This window comes from Pholcus phalangioides, unplaced genomic scaffold (assembly GCF_987345545.1).
Source record: "Pholcus phalangioides strain wild (caught in Gottingen) unplaced genomic scaffold, Ppha-v1.0 ptg000030l_1, whole genome shotgun sequence".
NCBI lineage: Eukaryota > Metazoa > Arthropoda > Arachnida > Araneae > Pholcidae > Pholcus > Pholcus phalangioides.
In genome coordinates this window covers 5,086,647-5,112,251 of record NW_028301620.1, presented here as the reverse complement: position 1 = coordinate 5,112,251, position 25,605 = coordinate 5,086,647, and the positions used below count along the sequence as shown (strand labels likewise).

General features: G+C 33.7%; 1 protein-coding gene across 4 annotated transcripts in view; it reads left to right on the top strand.

The window, feature by feature from the left end:
* The first annotated feature begins 550 nt into the window (after positions 1–550).
* The window catches only part of LOC149067463 (fragile X messenger ribonucleoprotein 1 homolog), a 64,218-nt gene continuing 39,163 nt past the window's right edge, over positions 551–25,605 (top strand). Inside the window, exons 1-5 of one of the 4 annotated variants that reach the window (XM_089252749.1) lie at positions 575–857; positions 10,456–10,508; positions 12,878–12,931; positions 24,258–24,363; positions 24,803–24,957. In XM_089252749.1, coding sequence (XP_089108875.1) covers positions 807–857; positions 10,456–10,508; positions 12,878–12,931; positions 24,258–24,363; positions 24,803–24,957 — 419 coding nt within the window. In that variant the 5' untranslated portion in view covers positions 575–806. Of the gene's footprint in view, positions 858–10,455; positions 10,509–12,877; positions 12,932–24,257; positions 24,364–24,802; positions 24,958–25,605 lie in introns of all 4 variants that reach the window. The other 3 variants (XM_089252748.1, XM_089252750.1, XM_089252751.1) reach the window with 3 other exon arrangements.

Here is a 25,605-nt window from a genome sequence, read left to right as displayed (position 1 = left end):
GCCAAATATTGCTAAAATCAAGGAAAAATTGCTAATGGCGAGAAATGAAGCACTACTGCGAATTGCAGCAGATTGAAATCAATTGCGCAAATTAAAATATTCACAATGGCAGAATACATAATGAACCGAGCACAATTTATTCACGATGGGAAACATGTAAAATCAATATTCTTGTTTATGGTTGTAAAATAATTCATGAGTTCAATAATAATTTGAATCTTTGATTTCAGTAAACAACGGGTTTAAAAAACGGGGACATTTTGCAAAAAAGTCGGGACATCCAGAAAAAAGAACAGAGAATGTCTTTGAAATTACGGGACGCAGGGCCACGAGATGGTAAACCTAGAAGGAGCATCAAAAAAAGGAATTTTCCAAGACTTAAGAGGACGCATGACACTACAACAAAAGGGAGGACATGTCCTCCGGAAGAAGGATGTCTGTAACCTCATATAAAAACTAACGAACTTTCAATGTTCGGATTCAAAGTGACGGCTCGGTTACATATGGAAGCGATAAAAAGGAGGTTCAAAGAGAGTAGTGACGTCACGACGTTTGTTAGGGCCACGGGGTTTTGTCACCGGCGTGTGGCATTGTGTTGTGTGTGAACCAGCGATGAATTTTTTACTTCTTTCCACGAGTTTGTTGTTTTAAATATGTGTTATTTACTATTGGATGGGGCTGGGAAACGTATTTTGGTTTATGAATTATAGAAGTTGCTGTTCTTGAGGAAAATTAACGGAAACGAGATTAACGTCCTTGAACAAAATTCTGGTATCCGGCAACAACCCGCGTTTTTTTGCTTCAAGATGGAGGACTTGGCCGTCGAAGTTTGCGGCGAAAACGGCGCTTACTACAAGGTAAAAAAAAAAAGACAAAAGTAATTACAACCGGCGACTTACGAGGAAGTGTTTCCTTTTATTTGTTTTCGTCGCGATATTTATTCATTATTGAAAGTGTTCCGGTTAATTTAGAATCAAATCTCGTCGCGATATTTCGAGTTGGAACTCCCGTGCTATGCGACGAGGCTTGGGCTTTCTTCCCTTTTTTTTTTCTCTCTCTCCTATCACGGGGTTGTACCGCGTGGTTTGGTTTTAGTTTCGGCGATGTTTATTCAGCGACTTTTCTTCGGAGAAATTACGCGACGTTTCTTCATTTATATCCAATGACGATTATTTGTTTTTATGTAGATATTCTATTTTTTGTAACCGGAGCTTTGACGGGAGGATTCGTTTCCGAGTTCATAACCATGGCTTTTATTGGCCGTTAGTATTGAATTAGGTCTGGGGCTAATCTGTATAATCAATTAAAGTTATATATTGATTATATTACTATGTGGTTTGAGTGTCAATTCAATGATCAATGATTGCTAAAGCAGTGTATTTAGGATTTCATGTGCTACATGGATTTCACTGCATGTTATCTCTTCCATAAAATGCGAGCACATTTGATTGAGGCAGTTCTTTGTGATTTACTAAATATGGGTTTTAGTCACAATTTAAAGAGCAATATGAATTGATATTGCTAGAATCGAGTTTTCGTTTGTTATGGCATGAATTCATGGTTACAGAATGAACTTCAGACAGGTTACAAGGAAGCGTTTATTATATGTAAGTGGGATAAGCCTAGGAACAGCTATATTATAATCCCTTTTGGTGATGTGTTGGAGATTTTTTTTTCTCTGGTGAGGACAATGTGGGAAAGCAGATGAGAAATCGCCAAGAGTGAAACAAAGTAGTTTTTTTATGTCTTTATTGCTAAAGAAATATTGTGAAGAACGGATAATATTACGGTTAAAACAAAATGACAATAAAAATGAACAAAAACAACAACGAACATACATTTCAGACTAAATAAGGGTTCAAGATTGAAAATATAATATACTAGACCAGATAAAAGTGATTATGAAGACTCTTTCATGAAATACAATGGCCAGGGCAAAAAAAAAAGTGGGTTTGGGTGATAAGTCTTCAAGGAAAACGTCATTACGAGATTAAATTCTTATGGCTAGTATGAAATAAACACGAAAATTCAAGCACATTTACCATCTTTACTTCAAAATATGGAAGACAGATGGCAGTATCAACAAGAACATGTAATAAGCACAATTCTGATATAAACATGTTTAGGCCAGACACATTACAAACACGCATTCTCGCATATTCCGTAGAACACTTTTTTTATGGTCTGTTTACTCATGGTCCACAAAGCGATGGCTTAGGTCAGTGGTCAGCAAACTCATCAGTCAACAGAGCCAAATATCAACAAGCCAAATTTTTTAAACTTAAACTGCAGTAGAACCTTGATTATCCAAACACATCGGGACCAAAGGGTGTTCGGAAAAGTGAAAAGTTCAGAAAATTGATTTCGAAACTAATACACGATAACTCAAAGGAATACATTGAAATTCAGCAAATAACTATTCTCCCCGGCAATAAGAACCGTGATAAGAACTGTCGTGTCAAGAAGACTGCCTCCCATTAAGGCACACCCATAGGATTAAGATTAATTCGTCAGGCAAAAAAAGATGTCTGTTAAATCTGTTCATATTCACACGTTTGCTTGCATGTTAACCGTTTATAACATAAACTGTACCCGGATCCACCCATACGTAGATCCATAGCTCATAGGTACAATTGTTTGTAAGCAAATTATATTGTACAACGGAACGAAACCATCGAGTTGGGATATTAGAGGAATCTCAAGTTCCAAGAAAATAAGAGGTTGTGGCCCAGGAGGGTCATCTTCTATAATTGATCCGGCCGGGTAGAGGTTGATGTTCCTTAGTATGAGAAAATATTGCATGTCTTCCCCCATTGTTTCGAGAGAGCCACTGTGGTGATTAAGTGGTCATAGTGACGGACTCGCATCGCGAGGTCCCGGGTTCGAACCCCACCGTCACCGCAGTTGTGGTCAGCTGAAGTTGGATTTCTGTGATTTCCAACTTCAAGGTGTGAATGCGAGCCGATCTCCCTTTAAAAAAGTCTCGCCACAGAGAGAAACAGACCTACAAACAGTACAAATTGTAATTATATCAATTATCAACACATCACTCACTTCACTTCTGAAATATAGATGGCAGCATTGAATAATCAAACACAACACTACATACGTTCTCAGACTGTTAGGTACACACACAGTTACACTTTCGGCACAACTCACTAGGTAGTAAATCACCGATAGATGGCGATAGACAACCGAGGTGAGGTTGGTTTGAAAGAGAACCCCAGAGAACCTTAGGAAAAAGCCTCGTTTTCGACAACTTCCCAATTTTGACCCACCTGCTTGGTCGCGGAAGTGTCATTTGACAACAGCGTCAGGCTTTCACTCTTTCTTTCGGCAAAAGCCAGCAAAACAGATTACTCACTCGGGAGGGGAAGGGAGAGAGAACAAAATAGAGTCAAAATGTGTGTTTAAACACGATTCTGTAAAAATTTGGAATTTTTGTGCTCCCGCACATGATATTTTGTGGAAGAGCCGCACTCAAGAGGCCAGAGCCACGGTTTGAGGCTTAGGTGGTTTGCAGGCAGACTTAATATCAACATATTTGTTGCTGTAATTATCGTAAGTTATGAAAACGTTATTCATTTATGATAGTAAACATTGCAAATTAAATAAGCGTTGTTGAAAAAATGGAACAAATGTACAAAACTATTCGGAACAACTAAAAATACATGTCCTGTAATACAGGACCCAAGAGGCTCATTGAATCGTTTGACATTTTACTGGTCTTTGGGTTCAGAAAGGTTGAGAAATGCTGCCATAAAGAAATGTGTACTCGGTACATGTACGCATTGAAGTAGTAAGTACAATAAAACCTTTCTCATAGGTTTCTATGGAAAATTGTTTGATTCGTTCCAGCTTCTTCTACCAAAAATTTAAAGATATGTTTTTTAAAGCGCAAAGGAATGCTATAAGAAAGACAAACTGGTTGAAGGCTGAAATGAACAGATTCAAAATTGTATGAAATTCTGTCATTTTGTATGAAATGGTTCAAAGAATTTCAGGAAAAAAAGTTTAGGTACATCTGAAAAACGATTGAGAGCTAGACATGAGTTCCCCAAAGCAGAATGTTTTGCGATGTTCTGCAACGAGCCCTCAGTTGACTGAAAATGTTCTGCTGTAAAAATTTGAATATACATAATAGCGTTTTTCTACACTTTTCTTAAAATTCTTCCAGATTGTTCTGCAACAGCACTGGTTGTTCTGCGACATAAGTCGCACATTTCGGCATATTCTGCTTTGGGGCATGAGTTTATCGAGCTCTAATGATAGTAATTCTGATGATCAGTGTGAAAATTCAGCTCAAGACTCGGCTATTTTATGTTAGAGTGTGAATTCGTATTATTGAACATATTCCTTAGCCGAAGCAGAAAATCATGAAATCTTCGTTAGCCAAGGCGTTCGCGCTAGCAGAGGTATCACGGTATTTACAGAATCAATTTTTTTAACACTTGCTACAATTTTACATCTAATTAACCCTTAACTGGAGTGGGGTCATCTGGATCCCACACATTGTTCGTCTTGCCACACCTTGAGAAAGACATGCATCTTGACCATCTTATTTTAAGTACCATTCAACTAGTTGTTTACACATGTTTGACAAATTATATTCTTTTTCTTCCCTTTATATCATTAGTTAAAGGAAGGTTCTGTTGTTTGACCTCATCACAACACTTCATTGGGCTTGTAAGTTTTTTTGTTGGAGTATTTAGATCAAAATGGCGTCTCTGAAGAGCGTCGGTTTTTTCGATTATGGTTTCAAATTAATAGCGAAACATCGGATAACAGAGGAGAGCGCTGTTGGTGAATTGTACGTAAGATCTGTGTGATCAACATGTCATGGTGTTTGCAAGGACTGTTCCAACTTTGAATGAGATTAATTTTGGTGCTTCTTAGAATGTAGTCGATATTATTTTAGTTTGTAAATTTTATTTTCCGAGTATATTTTAATCATATCTGTTGGTTTTTAATCATGAAAATTGCGTTCAAAAAATTTAATGTATAATTTGAATTTTTTTCTGTAAGTCATGTATCCCTCTATTTTTTTAAATGTCTTAGTAAAAGATCCCAAAGAAATTTGAGAAACAAGGCCTAGTGACCTGATGAAAACTCTCTTCATTGATTTTTTGTTCGCTGATAGTGAATGTGATAGTGTGTAATTCATACTCACTTCCATATTGCAGTAGGATACTATTTTCAGTTTCTTGTTTTCCATATCCTAAAAATTCACCCTAATATAACCTCTTTTACAGAGAGGGATGCAAACAACAAAATATAATCAACAAATTTTTAATGTATAAAATTCCAATTAATATAATTTTTAAAATATGTGTAGATTTTCATAGATATTTGGTGCAATATCTAAGCATTATTCGGCCGGTCCGAATACTCATCCTGTCTGTAATACTGTAATACTATCCAGCAGCTTTCATATATTTAGAAAAAGGGTATAGGATTAAACTGGTGATTACACATTGAATAAAATTCAATAAAATTTTATATGTATATGCTTAGATTTAAAATTCTCGAGAATAATCTTTCGGAGAATATTCTCTGGTAGGACTACTATTATAAATAACTTGAGAATATTCTTATAACTTCTTGATGAAAATATTCTCCTGTTATTTATAATATAGTTACATATAATATCCTTGAGAATATTCTCTGGAATGACTGCTTTCATAAATTACTGGGGAATATTATAGAAAATAAGAATTATTCTGAAGTTAATAATAGTTCTTCCATAGAATATTCTCAAATATTCTTCTCAATGAGAATATTCTTCAGTTACCGAAATCTTTCCAGAGAGTATTATCAAGAATATATGTAAGAACATGTATATTATAATAATCTTGACAAATAACTTGAGAATAATTATTATTTTTGATAAGAATATTCTCTAGTAATTTATAATAGTCCTTTCAGTGAATATTCACTCTGTCCCCGTCTCTCTTCTCGTCAAGAAGATGGGAATATTGAATCTTGTAGAACACACTATTAAAGTTTGAAAGCAAGAAAATTAAACCAACATGGCTAAATTATGTAACTTTTAAAGAAATGTGAGTGATATAGAATTTAAGTGCACGTGCATTGAAAAAAACAACAGTTCTGTATATTTTTAGAATGAAGGTGATTATATAAGAATAGCTTCCTTTATCAATCAACTTTTTTATTTAATTTTTGTTTTGACCTTATTTCTGAGAATTTATCTAATTTTAAAATAATTTTTTAAGGTTTTAAAAGTTGTCATTGGGGGTGATTATACGAAAAATTGTTTTGTTGTGAATGTTTCAGGCAATGAAAACTAATTTATATTTCACTTCACATCTTTACATATGCTCAGCAATGTTTGTACAGTTAGCCTCTCGTATTCACGGTTTTTTTCCCCTTTATTGGGAAAAACTTTTTGGAAACTCAGCAATTGCCATTCACGTATTTTGTTTACAAAATTTGAGTTGTGCATGTTTAGGACGGCTCATTTTTCAAGTGCTACTGATAATGCTTCGAAAAAGACAAAAAAAAAGTGAAAGGTTTACAAGAAAAATTGGATAAATTGACTATGCTTGGTGAAAGTAAGTTAATTGCTGCCGTGGCCCGCCATTACGGAATCAACGGATCTACATCGAAGAAAAAGGAATCTGAAATGCGTTCAGCCGTGCCTGTGCCTGTGGCAGTGAAAACTTTGCATCGCGTATGGGATCCACGTGTTTCTTGTACAGAAAGTGCTGTTTTTTTTTTGTGGATACAAGACTGCTACAAAAAAGGTATTCCAATTGATTGTAATATTATAACGGAAAAGACAAAAAAAATGTTACTTTTATATAAAGGGAAGGGCTGGTGAAACGTCTATTTCATCAGAATTTTATGCAAGTAAAGATTGGTTTCATAGGTTTAAGAAACTTATCGGATTACGCAATGCAAAAATCATGGGTGAACAAGCCTCTACCGACCAGGAGGCAGCTAGAAAATTTCCAAAGACTTTGCAGAAAATTATTGAAGAGAAGGGTTATGCACTTCAGCAGGAGTTTAATGCTGACAAAACTGCACTATTTTGGAAGAAAATGCAGCAAAGAACAGTCATCAATCAAGAAGAAAATCGAGATCGCCTGGGTTTTAAGATAGACTTACTATGTTGTTTTGTGCAAATGTGTATTGGTACATGATAAAGCCCATTTTCATCAAATCTGTGAATCCGCAAGCATTGAAGAGAGAGGATGTGAAAGCTCCCAGTATTTTGGAGGAACAATAAAAGGACTTGGACTATAAAAACACTTTTCCCTAATTGGTTTAAACTGTGTTTCGTTCCGGAAGTCAGGAGGTACCTCGAGAGTAAATACATGTCATTCTAAGATCTTTTGATGCTGGATAATGCTCCTGGACAGTCAATGTGTTCAAAGCTGATGGTGTGGAATTCCTTTATATGCCTCCTAATCAACATCTATCATTCAGCTCCTTGATCAGGGGTATGTATTCAAGGCTCACTATATATGCCACTCAATGGAGATGATTGTGCACGCAATAAAAGATGAAAATGCATAAAATGTCTTGAAGGTATGGAAGAATTACACTATCACTGATGCCATTACTGTCATAACTAGAGCTGTGGCAGCTCTAAAGAGAGAAAGTCAACTCTGGTTGTATTAACCTTTGGCCACAATGTTTGCTCCAGGACACAACCATTTCTACAGAGCCAACTGAAGAGATGATAAAAGACACTGTCGTGTTATCAAAACATGTGGGTGGAGAATGGTTCAATGATATAGATATAGAAAAAGTAGAGCAAATAATTAATATCAATTCAGAGGTATATTTAATGCAGCTGACTGCTCCTGAAATTGATTAGCAATACCAGCTAAAAAGATCAAGATAAAAAGTGGAGAACAAGTTCACCATGACTAACATAGCGGAATGGCTTCACAAGTTTGAATCAGCAATAGATCATTTTCATGACATAGGTCCTTCTATGGTACGTTCTTCACATGTAGAAAAATTAATAGAGGAAGCCTTGTCAACATATTCCAACATACTTGATGATATGAAGAAGAAACAGCAAACAGAAATCACCATGTTCTTTCAGAAAACATCGCCAACAACTGCTGCACCTTCTTTTACATTCCCTTCTACTCCTGCGTCACCCTGCTCTTCTCATTATGTTCAATGAACAAGATAAATAAAAAAACACTATGGTTTCACTTATTCGCGGATTTCCGTATCCGTGGCCACCCCGGAACGTAACCCCAGCGAATAGGGGGGGGGAAGGTACGACTGTATTTTCTACGTTGCAGCTATTTATACAAACACAACGCTACAACAGGCAAATTGCCCAACGAGGTGGCTGACTTAAGAACATCATGGATCCCCGAGCTATTTTTTGGAGGCCCTACTTACTACTGGTACACCACACATGCACCCCCCCCCCCCGCGCGGAACCCCCAACGAATCGTTACATGCGGGAATGTGCGTGTACGTGTAGTGAAACCTGAAGTGCAGTTTTTTTTCTCTGTAATGCTTGTTATGTGTAGTGCTGCCATCTGCCACCAGTTTTTCTAACTATGAGTGAAGTGTTATGATTGAATGATTTATCATTGTAGGACTGTTGCTCTCTGTGGCGAGACTTTTTAACGGGGAGATTGGCTCGCATTTGCGCCTTGAAGTTGGGAACCACAGAAAACCAACTTCAGCCGACCACCACTGTGGGGTTCGAACCCGGATCCTCGCATTACGAGTCCGTCACTATAAATTGTCGCGAGTCGTCACTATTTAATTTACAACTGGTGTTTTATCTGCAGTACTTACTTCATTGCAAAAGGTTGAGGCAGGTTTTTTCCTTCTAAAGATTACAGATGCCAAATGTACATGTGAATAGTAGAATCAATATTTTTTTCCCCTTAATAAAATGACAACTTCCATTCTTGAAAAGATTTCATTTAACGGATAACTGATAGAAACGTGTATGTGTGCATGGGAATATTGGAGGAAATTACTGTTTGTCAAAGCTTGATTTAGCCTTTGATATTTTAATGCCTTTGAAGTCATGTTTATTTGGATTGAAAATGGTGAGAAATATATTTTTTTAAATATTTCTATATATTTTTAAATGCTTAGCAGTGAGACAAGATCTACAGTGTTGATATTGGCTGTCTCTTCAATCACGTGGTGGTGCTCAGTTTTGTTTTTTCCCAAAATAATAGACATACTTATGAATGTGATTTTTTGCCATTTACAGGAATCTTGAAATATTTTTCTAATCAGAACTTTATTTTTTTCCAGAGTTTTATATTGATATGCTTGAAGTGATTGATATATGGTTGAGTACAGTGGATCCCGCTTATGTTTTTCAAAAAACCATTATGAAAAAATGTACGCAGGAACATACTTTGAATGAGAAATCTGACTATTAGTAAGAGTTGGGACCACAAAATAAGTCATTCAAACCTGGAAGTGAAAATGTTGTTATAAGCCAGATCCAAAAACTGTGTGATATGAATTTGTTTAGTTTAGTTAGAATTAGTTTACATTAGAAATTAAAGAGTGAATTTTTAGTATGACTTTTTTCAAGTGAAAGAAACTTGATATTTATACATGTATATAGGTCATACTTGAAATATAACAAGCAGGATTTTTTAACAAATCAGAATCAAAAGAGGTTTGTTACACATGACTTCCCGAACCCATACTGGTTTTTCAATATCACATTTTCGCCTATCCACTCCACCAATTGCCTTTTGATATTTCCCAAAATTTTCAAGAGGGTGCTTTTAAACTAACTGGATGATAATTTGACACAAGTTTCTCTACTAACCTTTTTAAATATATGACCATCATTAGCAAGCTTCCAAGCCCCTGGGACCATACAGTCAGCAACACTACTTTTGTAAATCTATAACTACAGCTGGTATGTTATAGAAACTTTTTTTTTCAATGCAGAGTCTATCAATATTTTTTACATTTGGTTTTTTTTAATTCCCCAACGTGAAGCAGAAATAAAATGGCCAACATTCAAATGCTCATGAGACCGATTATAACCTTTTGTGGTCCTATGTTAAGGTGGAATCGACATCAGGAAAAACCATACTTTATTGTTATAACAACCCCTTATGATCACGGGGAGACCCCTGTAAATTAAGCTTCTTAGTACAAATGTATCAATGAAAGAACCTAAAACCTCTGGACCTGCAAAAGCTTAAATAAAAAAATTTAATGGTTTTCTTGAACACAACATTTTCATGTAGACATGACAATTATAAAAGTTTATTTATTTGGTTTATTTTCAGTGTTTTTTAATGAAATGTGTGATTGTTTTTTACCCCCCTTCTTTCCCTTCTTATTCAATCTTTATCAATTGTGAAATTTTTTTTAAATTGCACTTGCTTTGATGTCTTTGTATTTCATCATTTGAATGTGTTTTTGTGTGCAGTAACGTAAACACTGACATAGGTATTTATTTGAATATAGGCTTATATCATTGAAGTTCATGATGAAGAAGTTAGTGTTGCTTTTGAAAATGAGTAAGTAAGACCTTATTGTTCTTCACTCATTGATTTTTTTTAAACCATGTCAAAAAAAATGATATTAAAATTAATTTTTGTCCCAACTAATATGCTGTGCAACGCATATTTAACAAGAAAATTCATGTATTATAATTATCATGTTACCTATGTTCGATTTGCCAGATCATATGATTTAAGTACCTTTGGTCGCTAAATTTTACTGCAGAACATTAAAATATGATTATAAATAATCATATTTTTTGGCTATTTGGAATTCATCGACTTGTACAATTTCTGTTCATTAACCGATTGCCGTTCGGATACTTCTCTTCATACTATGTCTTTCTCTTCCCAAACCATTATTTCAAAAAATATTTACAAGTTATTCATATATTTTTTTACATTTAGTTTCAGCTATAACTATTATTAAAACATATGCACATGAGTACATTCATATCTACAGAACATTCTGCCATCTCAAATATAATTTGCCGTATTCTCTTGTTTTAATTCTGAGAATATAGAAGTACTATCTCACACTATATATCTTATTGAGAGAGGAATTCTAGACTTTATACCATTCATACACCATACAGTATATTTATATGTGCTCTTTGATAAAATTATAATATTCTTACTAGTCTAGGTCTCTTCAACCCAGGTCATGGAAAAAAACCTGGGTACACACACTCTCTCAATAAACAAATGAGGTGACTGAAATAACTTTCTCTGAAATTTCAGGTGTTGACTAGCTAGATCCTGGGGTCTGTCCAGCTTAAATTTGGGTCAGTTTTCCTTCTTAAAATTACGGATCTCCGAAAAATAGACCTTTGACAAAATCCAAATTAACACAACCATGCATTAAGCATTGCATTTCTTTTGTGATGAATTAACTAGATTGTTTCAGTTTTCATTAAATTACTTAATTTCACAAAATGACCCTTTTCACAAAAACAGGACCCTGCAAAAAAGGTATGGACAGACCTCTGAGGTCTATAGTACATTAGTGATTACATTCATTTATAAAGCCAGGGCTTGACAAAGTCTGGGCATCAGGTTGCTGTGGTGACTATGAAATTAGTGTTTAAAATTTTCAATAAATGATTATTCCGAGTCTGAGGATAATGGTCAGAAATAAAATAGTCAGAATTCATGTCAGCATGGATACACCTTAGCAAGGGGTCACCAAATCGTAGGGAAAAAAAGTTGACTCTATTTTTCTTGAAAATTTTTTGGCTTCTAATGAATTTAGCAGATGCCTAAAGTTTTTCTTGATTTGTCAAACCCTGTGCGAAGCAATGTTTTAAAAAAATCTGTTATATAGTTAGATGTCTTTCCATCCTTAAAAAATAGCCAATAACTACAAAATCTTAGATGAACAAAAATCTATTGTGCAAATAAGTTGCGGGGTCCATTTCTGTGTAATTTTATTAATTTTCAAGATAGCAAGTAGCAGCATGATTGGAGATTAAAACAGCGCCTAATCTAGTTTCATCAAGCCTGTGGTAGTTTTTTATATAGGGACAAACATTTTTTTTATTGATTATATTACAAACTTCGGTTTCTAAAATGAAGCTTGATAACACAAAAAATTAACCTTAACAATTTTATACTGATTAGACTACTTTTCATAATTTCTTTCCGTATGATTTGAACGGCTACACATTTTTTTAAATGGCAGTAAACGGGCCGAACACCTGAAAGATTGCATTTATTTTACTAGGTTTTTATTATTTAATATTTAAACTTTTTGGTAATGGATGCTCTTGATTAAAGTTTGGAGTGGTGGATTAAATATGATGCACTTTTTTTTCCCGATGCTGCAACTATAAGCAAAGTATGAAGAGAAGGTTGAAATGAACTTAGGAGTACCAAGATAATTCACATTTTCTTCATTTCATTTTTTCATCTTTTCATTTCTTCATGAAAAGATTCCACCAATTTTTTCAGAGCATTGAAATTTCATAAAGTATAGTGGAACAATTAAAAATACATCACTTTCCTTGGTTAAATATGTCCCCAACTCTGCTTAGTTGCAAAAAGTGTGTGTTGACACAGTTGAACATATAAGTAATATGCGAGAACCTATATAAGTCAGTAAGAAGTAGGTGTGCATGGCTGTATTTGGCTAAAAGCAGTCAAAACCTGATCGTGTGACTTAAAAATTAAGAGCCTGATCACAAAAATAACAAGGAGATCAGTTTTTATATTGAAAATTTCAATTGATTTTTTTTGTATAATTTTCTCCTGATCTTCCTTCAAAATCCAGCTCATCTCTTAGATGACTTTTTTTAGACTGGATTTTGAAAAAAAAAAGTTTTGGCCTGCAGTTTTTTTCTATTAAAATTAATTTCAGTTTGTATCAGAATCCATCTATTTTGTTTCAGAAATTGTGAAGCAAGAAAGTCGCTGTCTGATGGCTCTCGGGAAACCTCACCATGGTCAGAATTAGAAAATTGTTTCAGCATTTATCAATTTAAAGTTTTTTTAACAGCCTGTTTTGTTGCTTAAGCGATGAGTTTTTAGTAATTATTGAATAACAAATAAAAAATATGTGAGTATGAAAAACTACCACTGTATCATTCAAGCCAAGTGGAATCAAGATAATCATTGAGAAATCAATATATATTAATCACATTAAAGTTCATATTACTTTTCATTCATAAATGTAATGCATGCTTATGTATGCTTGAAGAAAAAAAGCATGTCAGGACAGAAACCTTTCTGCAAACTAATACATGATTTTTTTTTCTATTGTCATTGGTCAATTTTAACAAGATTGAAACATTATTTGTCATAACCAAAGCACTGATCTAGTCAATCAAGTTGCTACTTGCATATCTTGGATCTCCCTGTTAATCATTTCATGAATTGACTAATTTAATATTTTGCATGGTGAAAGATGCATGGTGGGTTTGGTATCATGATTACATGAATGGTAGAGATTGTGTCTATCACATACATCACATTTGGTTTCATGACTCAGTTGCTTTTAAAAGCATTCAGTTATAATAGCATTGGGTCACTGATACCATATCATTTTTTGAGAGATGATAGATGTGAAAACAAAAATATTCAAATTTTGAGCTGAAGTTATTAGCTTTAGTTTTTTGGTTGATTGCATGGAATTATGTTCATGTAATTTTACCAAAGTATTTATACTTATTTTATTGTTTATGGGCTGCAATAGTGAAATGAATATGAAAATAATTATTTTTGGTTCACATTTTACTGAAATGTTTATCCTATAGTAATTGCACAAAAGTAATTTAAATGTTCACAGTTCAGATTCCCCTTCCCCAATGTTGTTATTCCATGATAACAGTAAATAGAAACAAACTCCTTTCTTGTTTTCTTGGGAGTTGAGCTACTAATGCAGCCTGTAAATGATATTTCCAGCCTTTTTTTTAAAGTTTGTCTTATAAAAATTTATTTTGATGATATATTTCTTGGTGATATAACTTTGCAAGTGACCTACATTATGTTAACAATGAACTAACGAGATGAACCATTTGCCTATGCTTAGAGTTGGAGTTTGTATCTAACTCAAATTATTCCCTCAGTGTTTTTCTGAAATTTTGCGATTGCATTTATTTGTGTAGTGAATCAATTTCTGTGTCCATCAAAAAATTCCTGTGAATTTATCAGCCATCTATACTAATTTTTTTTCAAATGCAAATTAATAAAATGTATTTGCTTCATTTTAAAAGTGATCTCTTCACCTTCTAGAGTCATCCTTCAGCTTTTCCGAGGCATAGTTTGTCTTGGCCTGGAGTATAGCGTAAGGTTTCGATACCATATCTTCGGAATGAAAAATATTTGGTCGAGGGGGTGCAGAGAAGAGCTAAGCATTGCCTGTTGGTACACTGGGCTTGAGCTATGAAGAGAGACTTGATCTTTTTAAACATCATTAAAAGAAGTTGGGAGTAGGGAGACGATGGAAGTGCTTAAAATTCAAATAACTAAGATGGACCATGAGTTATTGATGCACCATCCATTGAGTGCTTCAACAGAAGGACACCAGTATAGATTGGTTACAGTTTCGGTTAGTAAGTATAGATTGGTAAGGGAGCCAATTGGTTGTGGTTTTTTTCCAACAGGGTTGTGAATAAATGGAATAACTTACCCCCAAGTGTTGTGAATTCTAACACAATTCACATGTTTAAAAAAGAAATATAATATTCGTATATTGGGATAAATCCAAAAGCTATCCATTCTTGGATGAAATCAACCATAATCTCTTGTGGGTGATTTCTTTTCTCTTAGTTTTGTGGGAGTATCATTGGCATACAAAGTTGTGTACTGGCACTTAAATTGAAACAGTGATTTATCCATAGGTAGCTCAACCTTTACTCTACAATAATTACTTAAATTTCAAAGAGAATAGCTAAATATATGAAATTTATTAATTTGATGAAACACATGGTACGTTACACATATAAAAAGAAACGATTATATACATGGACACGTAGAAAATAACATTTTAATAGAACCCAGATTGGGAAACTGGCTCTTACAGAGTAAAAGTATATAATGGAATACATGAATTAAATTCTTAAGTACTTTTTCCCTGAAATTTTGGCTATTTGTCAAGTTATAGCCATGTCAGTGACTTCACTGTAACATTTATACATACAGGGTATGAGATATAAATTACATGGCCAACTAATGAATTTTGGTGTTAATGAAAAAAAGTGGAAGTGGTTTTCATATAGTATGGTGTTAGAGTTATTGATTGCTTAGAGCAGCGGTTCTCAACCTTTTTTTGACTCATGGACTCCTTTTTGGTATATAATTTCTAAGGCGGAGCCCCATGGGCCTATTTTTTATTTATTCATCAAAGTTACTGATTTATTTTTATTCAAAAATATTTATAATTATTTTTTAAAATTTACCGTTTTTTTTAAAATTTTCTTCGAGTGGCAGAGGAGCCCCTGAAAGTTCGCACGGAGCATCTGTTGAGAATCGCTGGTTTATAGCATAGTTTCCCAACCTTTTTTGTCCCATTGCCCCCCCCCCCCCAACGTAATCTAACCCATAGGATCCTATGGATTATGGATAACCACAGCTTCAACCGCCTCCCTGGAACATTCCATCGCTCACGTTGGGAATCACTGGTTTAGAGTTATGAAGATTTGTTATATTCTTCACAACTTGTAAAGATTTGTAGATGTGATGGATATCTCTTGAGAAAATCTATTTCACTCATTTCTAAATCTGTAAAATCACATCTTTTTTCAAAGTACCAAATCAAGGCTTGAGAGTTGTATTTTGGCTGTGTGTAGGGTACAAAATGAAACTGTAATGAGCTCAATGCTTTTCTTATTGCTCTTGAATTAAGTGTTTTACTCTTGGGATAATGTCTCTGTATGAATTTGACCAGTTCAAAAGTTTTGTGGTTTGATCATTGAAACAAATTTGTATATTTGAAGTATCTTTTCTTTTTTTACCTTGAGCTATTCAAAGTAGTGTTTACCTAGTGGCTTTTTGATAAACTAGCTGTTACCCCGGGCTTCATTCACGTGGATTTGTTAATCTGAAAATTGCTCAGCGATGATTTCTTCCATATAACATTTGAACCCCTCGTGACATCTTTGTGGGTTGAATTTCCAGAAATCCAGTGTCAGTAAGTCTCTATAATATAAAATATAATACTGACCTAATTTCATATTCATAGCTTTAGTGGTTTGAGCTCACAGATATGCTCAGCTCCCCAGGTAATCTTTGAACCCCCCACGACCTCCTTAGTGGTTGAATTTTGAAAAATTCCTCCTTAGTAAGTCTACATTACAGAATGAAACTACTAACCAAATTTCATATTTACTGCTTCAGCAATTTTGGCTCAGCAATCTCCTCGTCTCTCTTTAGGAGCAGAATTAAATAAAACCATTCTACTGAGGCTTTATATTTTAAAACAAAATTATTAACCAAATTTAATATTTATATCTTCGGTGATTTAGGCTCGGCGTGCTTTCTCTATATAATCGTTCGTTGAACTGCCCATATAGTGAGTCTTTACATTATGAAATGAGACTGATAAAATTCCATATTTATAGCTTCAGCAGTTTTGGCTCTGTGATGATGAATTAGTCGTACAATATTTATATATATATATTAATTTCTTTGGAATACATTTAATTTCCCAATGCAATTTCTATTCCATGCTTGTTGCAACTTGAAAGTCTGTATTTATTTTCACACCCAATATTTTTCATAATATTTTTAGTTAGTTAGATCAATGGTCCTCAAAGTTTGTGTAGTGACCCCTAAGAATGTTGACAACATTGGTCGAGCAACATTAATTATTTCTTATAGTAAACCTCATGAAATGAAATAACAAATAACATTGAAAATTGGATGAAACAAACAAATTTCTTCAATTGAAATTTGTATTTTTGTAATTTTTTTAATTGAAAGTTATGAACCCTTGAAATTATTCATGCATTGTAATTGAAACAAGGATATGCCATCTTTGTGTTACAAACTTGTTCTTTTTTACCTTTGCTTCCCATGTTTTTGTTCATGAGAAGCAGGGAGATTCTTCAAAGACACAATGAATCCCCTAAAACACCTTGTTTAGAATTAACAGAGAATTCGACTGTTAATTTGATGCTGCAAGTTTAATCACAAAACTTTACCTACAGTATGTTCTAACATTTTACGGGGAAGGGGGAAAGCTCAGTTTCTAATATGCAGTGGTTCTCAACTAATGTCATATGACTCTTGCCAAATCAATCCAATAAAAAACATTCATGCCCTACAAAAGTAGGGTTGACAGGGTTACAGCCCATTGGCCTTGTAATGATTTTTATCATTTTTTTGTTTTTCACAATATAATTTAACAATATTTTCACAAATTTGGGAATTCCCATTGATGAGTGGTGTAGGTTTTCTGAACATTGTTCAGCGGTGGTCAAAAACCAAATAAAATTCTTGGTTTCATTATCAAAAAGGTCTCTCTGTGTTCTAAAGTTATTCTTCAGCTTTCCAAGGCTTGATTCGTCCTGGACTGGACTATGCTGTATGGTTTTGGAGACCATACCTACAGAGGGACATGGTCAAGAGGGCTGTAGAGAAGAGCCGTGCATGCTCTTGCTGGCACATAAGACTTGAGCTATGAAAAAAGACTTGATTTCTTAAATATGTTTACATTAGAGAATCCCAGGTGTCGGGTGGGGGATATGATTGAAATGTTTGAAATTTTCAATGGGATGGACAGTGTGCTATTAATACCGTCAATCAACTGCTTCGAGAAGGAGGACACCAGTAATGTTTAGTAAGGGACAATTCCAGGTTGTGGTTCGTAAGAAAATTTTCACTAATAGGATTAATAAATGGAATAGCTTACTTCTGGGAGTCATGAATTCTAATGAAATTGATATGTTTTAAAAAAGTAGGATAGACATAGTGGGTTAAATCGAGGCTATCCATACTTAATAAGACAACTATAATTTTTGTATGAACAGTGCATTATATAGAGTCAAATCTTGTTTTAACGAATACTGTTATAGTGAAAGTCTTGTTTCAATAAACACTTTTCTAACCACCGGATAAGTTTACATGGAAATGTCAAAACCTGGAATTCCTATATAATTAAATTTCGTTATAATGAAATGATTTCTCAGGTCTCTGAGTTCGTTATAGCAGGATTCAACTGTATATATATATTTTGGTGATATATGCTTTTATATTGGATATTTTTGTGCTATTTGACAACCATATTTTTTATGTGCATAAATTTTCAGCCACCTTGTTAGGCAATTCGCCTGTTGTAGCCTTTGCATTTGTATATTGGAACGCAAGGAAGGTTTAATGAGCCTGCCAAATATCCTAGCCTAAGTGCCCTCCTGCATTATGTGGGGGCATGAAAACATTTCGTGTAAAAAAAATGTAGCCAAATCTAGATTGTTTTCCTGTAAAAGGTTGTGATATCTGATATAGAGTTGAATTCACTGCACAGCAAAGTCTATTGTTATTAACTGTGTCACTTTGATTCACTAATGACCCCAAGGCTCCACACATTTAGTTGAAGAATATTTAATGCCTTGGCAATTAAACAGCATATTACACCATGCAATGTTACGTAAAATTAAGTCCATACTATAAATATTTCTCTTTCATCAAATAATATTTTCATGTGAATACTATTTGATGAAATTCTATTTGATCATTGTCACACCACAGTCATTTTCTGCACACAAGGGCTAATTAGACTGGGACCTACAATTTATTGCTGATTATACTCGTCAAGAGGTGCTAACCCCTTGATGGGGGGACTCCCTGCGGTAGTAATTTTTTCTGCGGTCATGTCATCGTTTCTGTTGTACCCCTGTGTCAGAAAAGTTTTCTGACAAGGATGAACCGAGTATCAAACTCGCGACACTTCTAAACACCCTTTGGTACTTTAGGCGAGTATCTTATCGACCTGGGCCACCACGCCCCTGAAATGCTATTAACTGTTTGAAGGCTAATGTTCCATAAACAGAACATAGTTTTAATTTACAAAAATATCAGATAAAAATTGATTTAAACATATCTGGTTTTTGTATCGTATATAGAGAAGAGTTCAAAGTATTTTTTGAAATAAATTTGGAAACTTCAGGTTAATATAAACTTTTTTGACAGAACTTTGAAATTTGACTTTTTTTTTGGTATTTTCCCCATCTCGATTAAAATTTTCCAAAATTTCAATTTTGAAGTAAATTTAAAATTATTTTGTGTGTTTTTACCACTTGATATATCAATCAAAGTAAATTATATATTTTTTGTACTGTTACATGTGAACAAGCTACGTGCGTTCAAATATGCATGTTCCATTTATGGAACATTAGCCTTTCAAGAGAGCTGGATTCTAGCAATATCTAATGTGCAGTACGCTGCTTTGATTTTCCTGTTGTAACCACAGGGTTTTGTCATCATTCGACGCATGTGTATAGGGGGCGAATTCTGGGTAATATGACACAGAGGAATGTGCTTTCTGGGGTGTATTGTTTATATTTTTATTGGGTGAGTACTTTTTAATTCTTGCATTCTTAGAAATACATGTTTTTGTAAACCAAAGACTAATTAAACCGAGATCCGAGGAGAGGAGATCCCCAATCTGCAATCTTATGTTAAGCTGTATGTAACCATGTCCAAAAGTTATCTCATATTAGAAGAAGCTGTAGGATATTTAATAACTCAGATATATGCCAATTACTTGCTAATGAAATGGGAACATCACAGATGAAGATGTTATTGTTGAAAATGTTCTAGTGATAACAGTTCCAACTGAGGTATGTGGAATGCTAGATATATTTTGCAACAACAAGGATTAGTTGTTATAAACGTGTTCCTCAACAGATGTAGCGCAGTAAAAGGGCAACATTCATGTGAATGTTTCAAGAAAAGGCAAAACAGCTTTGAGCAATCCAAAAAAAAAAAAAAAAAAAAAAAACCATTGCATGTGATAAAAAAAAATTCTTAGAATCTTATTAAAACCTCAACTCTGGATTTCATTGGCAAAGATTTGCCATATGACCTAATTGTAGCATTTTGGAAAATTCATCTAGAGTTATGAGAAGTGGATCTTATTTTGCATTTGGAATTCCGAAGAGAAGTGAGAATGGACCTTCTATGAATGAAGGAGGGGTTAGTTATTCATCCAGGTACACATTGTCAACTGAAAAAAAAGATGCCAGGTTATCTGATGGCCATTATATTGTGTCTGCAATGTAGGAACGGTATGTGGTTTGCCAAAAAACACTAAATGTTACCAATGTGACAAACAAGTCCGTCAAAGATGTTTTCCTCCTTTTATCACGGACATTAGAAAAAAAAAATTGTCTGCACACATTTTTATGTTAAAAAAATTGGTATGTGTTGCGAATTCAAATTTGTAGTAGAAAATAGAAAATTTCCTGTGATAACTGTACTCCAGAAGTAAAAAATCATGAGAATATAGGTGATACCAGTTTCTGCTTTCACCTCTCCCCAAGTGCCGAACAATGAAAAAAATTTTTTTCTTTAAACTTCAAAGTTGATCTATGTATAGGCATGCAAAAGGACCTCAAATTCTGAATTTTAAAACAAGTGATTTTGTTAATAGTTTGGTCTTTAGATGGTTAATGAAAGTGAATATTGAAATCTAACCACCAGACACATTCTGCATGATTGCCAAGTCACAATATGTTCAATTTAAAGGCTTGGACTGATTTGTGAATTGAAGTTCCACAGTTGATAACAGTATAAGACTTGGGCTATATTAGTTGGCCATTTAAAGAACACTTATATCTTTAATGAAATCAGTTAGCACATTATTATTAAATCTGTATTCATCAAATCAATTTAAACATATTGTAACTTTTTATGGGTAAAGAATCTCAAAACAGCTAAATTTTTTACATGAAATGTTTTTATGGTATTTCATTTCTTTTTTGAATGTTCATTTTACCTTTTCCTCGTGTATAACAAATCTGTACATTTTAATCTTTTACAGGCTGAATTCAGATTAGTTTCATTATTCCTCTCCTCCTAATCATAGTTTAAAGCAGTGGTTGTTAACCTTTTTTTCCCACCGTTGTACCTCCAGTGCAGTACGATTGCTTTTCCTCAACCCCCCAGGATTCAGCATTTTTTTGTATAATTAAGTATAATTAAGCCTTTTTGTAATTAATTTAATCAATTATTTTCTATTTTTCTCTCATTTCCTTTAATTCTTTTTCCATCCATTTAATAGCCACCAACATTATTAAATGGCTGTAATAATTGGTACTATTACAGCCATTTAATGGTTGGTTTTGGGTTTTTTTAAAATCAATTCAAAAACTAACATGAATGTATTTACAGGCAACACTCGTTATGATGACCCAGATTATTCCATCAAAAACTGATGTTTATCTGGTGATTATATCGAAAAGAAAACATATATGATAGTTACTATGTGAAAACATTAGGAATTACCATACTGTCATTCCCCAAAGCAGAATGTTTAGCACTGTTCTGCGACGAGCCCTCAGCTAACTGGAAATGTTCCGCAGTAAACCCCCCCCCCCCATACATGTAATAGTGTTTTTTTGCACTTTTTCTTAAAATTCTTCCAAATTGTTCTCGCAGTAGCGTGAATTGTTCTGCGGCGTACGTCACAGATTTTTGCACATTCTGCTTTGGGGCTGTCATTGAAATGGTTCTTACAATGAGAGTTGACTGAATTACTTTCAGTCAAATTTTTTGAAACTTGAGAGAAAAAGATTCACTGATTGTTCTTGACCTATTGATTCCTCCAGCCAAAACAACACTATTACATGTTTTTTTAACACTTGATAATTTTTAAAATTTAAAGTTTCTCCAATTTTTAAAATTTAAAGTTTTTTTCTTAGCTTATGAATAACTATATTGAATGTAAGTACAGCATGCTGATAACACAAGGTATGAATGTAAACAAATTGCAAGTATTTTGGGTGAGAAAAACTTTTGCAATGCAAATTTCACATAATGTATTCCTACATGCAAAAGTTAATTAAGGTATCTGAATATAAGTATGATTAATATTTTTCAAATAATTCACAAATTTAATTCCTTATTTTAATCTTTCAGAAAAATTAGTTTTCACAACTTTCTCATCTCGCACCCTTAAAAAGGCTTTGCCGCACCTCTGGTTAGAGATATAATCCTTGAAATTCTCATTACAAAAATTTTTTCCTGTATGTTTTTTGGATTCATCTTTGCCTATGAAGCAACTGTAAAAATACAAATTATAGTAGACCTTTGCTAATCTGGCACAAATAAGATCAGGGTGTATCAGATTACAGAAAGTCAGTTGAAAAAGCCCATTTAAATAAAATAAACTTAGTGTATAAACATGTAGCAAAATCTTAGCCTTTTCTACACTAAAAAAAACCAGCCTTAAAACTCCAGACTAGTGCATGGCTGGATTATCGAAGAGAGTCTACTGTAGATTATTTTCTCCATCAAAAATGGATGATTTTAGAAAAATAAATTTAGGGTAGGTCTAAATGCAATAAATGAAATTTTTCTTTTCTAGATTAATACTGCATTTACATATATACTGATACTCAATAAACCAATACCACTGCAGATATACAATAACTAGAATCCGGATTATAAGCATTAAAAAGTGATGAAATATGTAATGTATAAAAATATTCTATATTCAAATGCTAATCGTGCAATAAAAAATCCTGTAAAAGTTGAATATTTCAAAATGTGTATTGAAAATGAGAAAATATGATATAAAAAATCACCATGCAAAAAAAATGTTCTTAAAATTCATATTTTCTATTTCTTAGTGCATTATTAATTTACAAAAAAATATACCTATATACACATGTATATATGTATACAAATAACTTTTACATATTTTTTTATTTAGGTTTTTTCTAATTTCTAGCTACGCGTAGCTGCTTGGAGTAACAAAGTATCAGTAACAACATAATTTATGTTGCTGGTATTTTTAGAAATGGCATCAAAAGTGGTCAGTTTTTGTTCATCCCATATTAAGCACCTAAAATTTGACTCAAAAAAATGTGCAAACAAATAGGCACCCGGCTTCCAGTTAAGGCCCATCAAAGTTCAAGGGTTGAGTCTGCAATGTTTCACAAAGCTCACCTCAATCATTAAACTGTTATAAATTTCTGAATTTATTGTGCTTGTATAAGTAATTCAACCTTTTAATTATAATATTTTCATTTTACTACACTATAACAGAAAAAAAATTACTGAATCCTACCTGCAGGGAAAAAAAGTTATAAAAATATTGAGAGCAATGTTTGTTCATGTAAAATTGTAAAAAAATGTTATTAAATTTGAGACTTGATAAAAATTCAAAAATATTTCCTTGTTCTAAAAATTCTTTGATTTTATGCATTTATATGCATTAGTATTAAAAAAGGCCAAAGTATAGAAATGCATATGCACATAATCCAGGCTCTAGTAATAACCCTTCATTTTCGAACCTCAGCAAATTTGAGCAAATTTCAAGAATAATTTGCAGTTTTGTTTGGCATTTTTGGTGACAACTGGTAATATTTCTGATTTCTGCAAGGAATTTTCCAATTTTTTTAATTTTCCATGCTTTTTGTCCTAAACACCACTTTCATACCATGAAAGTTGAAGTTTAAGGCTGCCGAGGTGCCTCCGATTTCTGTTGATCGGTGAGTGGATCAGTCAGTATTGAAATAATGAAACTTTGAATTCAAATTTCTCATGAACTAGCCTACAAATGACAAACTTGAAATTTAGATGTTTAGTTCAGCTTGTGGAAGACTCTAGGTATGTCAAGTTTGAAGTACATAAGCAACTCCAATATGAAAATATGGGGGGGGGGGCTGTCGAAGTACCTTTAGTTGCTATCAGAAAATGATGTTATGGCTGTGCTTGTTTTCTTCAACTTTGCAGGGACAATGCGATAACCTTGACATGTAGTAAGCAAAAGGGAAATATTTATTGAAACTTGTAGCTGAAATTTATTTGGGATTACTGAGGTTTTACTGTCTTATTTTTGTTTTGGGGTGGATTGAAATAGTTTTGACAAATGTAGTTCAAGTCAAAAATGAAAAGGACTAATTTTTTAAAAAAAATATTTATGGTACTATTAGTAATTGAATGAATAATAAACATTCTTATGTGTCAGATATTCAGTGGATTTACTCTAGAAAGTTAATTCATTCACCTGAAGGGCAAAGCAAAGTTTTGGAATCTTGCTGTATGATTCATATAATAAGTAAACATTTTTACGTACATTGCTATAAATATTTATTTTATTTTCAGTTGGCAGCCAGAGAGCAAGTTCCCTTTCCATCGTGTAAGACTTCCTCCAGCTGCAGCAACACCAAAAGGTGAAAAACCTGTTATGACAGAAGGCCAGGAAGTTGAAGTAAGTATTTTCCTTTATGCTTGTGATGATTCGTGAAATATATTTTATATATTCATGTGTTATTTAAATGCATAGCATTTGAATTAAGATAATGACACAAAGACTCTGCAGCAATTCTATAACATGGAGAAAATTAAAAATTTAAATTGGTGAGGAGCAAATAAGAGCTGTTACCACTCTTTGCAAAAGACAAACCTCAACTGATGTGATTGTATATGGGTTTCTTCTATACACTCACACGCACAGCACAGACAGCATGACCTATGTTTACTCTACCATTCCCAAGCACATCCCAAGAATGGGGAAAGGTGGTGGTGTATCAGGGAAAGCTTCTTTATATGTAGAATATAAACATTCATATGATTTTTTGAAGCCTTTGACGTGCATATTATCATATTATGACACATCAAATTTTCTCACATCTTTTTCTTTTTTGAAGGTTTTTTCTCGTGCCAATGAGCAGGAAGCATGTGGATGGTGGAAAGCTGTAGTAAAGATGACCAAAGGAGAATTCCATGTAGTAGAGTATTTGGGATGGGAGACAACATATACTGAGATTGTACCCAGTGATAGGTTACGAATTAAAAATACGAAGTAAGCGTTTTTGAAATTTATGCTGCAGTTTTCTCATAGCATATGCTCTGCTTGATTAAATATTGAAGTTACTTTCAAGATATTCTCCATAGTTGTATTTTGTTCTTTGATTCCTCTAAATCAAGGTTTGACTGTATTAAGATTTAATATAGGTTGCTCATGAAATAACTGCTTATATTCAAGCTCCAAGTAGTTGCTAAAATCAAAGAATTTGGATGAAATTAGAAATACAGGTGTTTCAGAGTATGTGTGTGTTCAAGGATGTGAGAAAAAACAAAACCCTAGTTCTTGCAGTTACGACCACAACGAAAACATTTTGAAAAATTTTAATGGCAACACCCACTTTTATGCATTGCAAAATTATCAACGTATCAAAAACATAACATTGGAACGGTACCCATTGCACCATAAATGTGGGTGCAGGACCCAGACGAAGAAAGATGTAGGAACTCTGTGCCAATTGAGCCGCACTGTGCCAAAATTAACATCTTGCACCATCACGCTCCAATAGTGTGTTTTTATATTTTTCTGTGCCAAATAGCCAAAATAGCAAATTTTGCTTCAGTATACCTGGAATTTCGGAAAGCATGACAACAAATTTTTGTTCCTCCTTGCCGTGAAACAATTCTTTCTACGAAGAGCATGTTT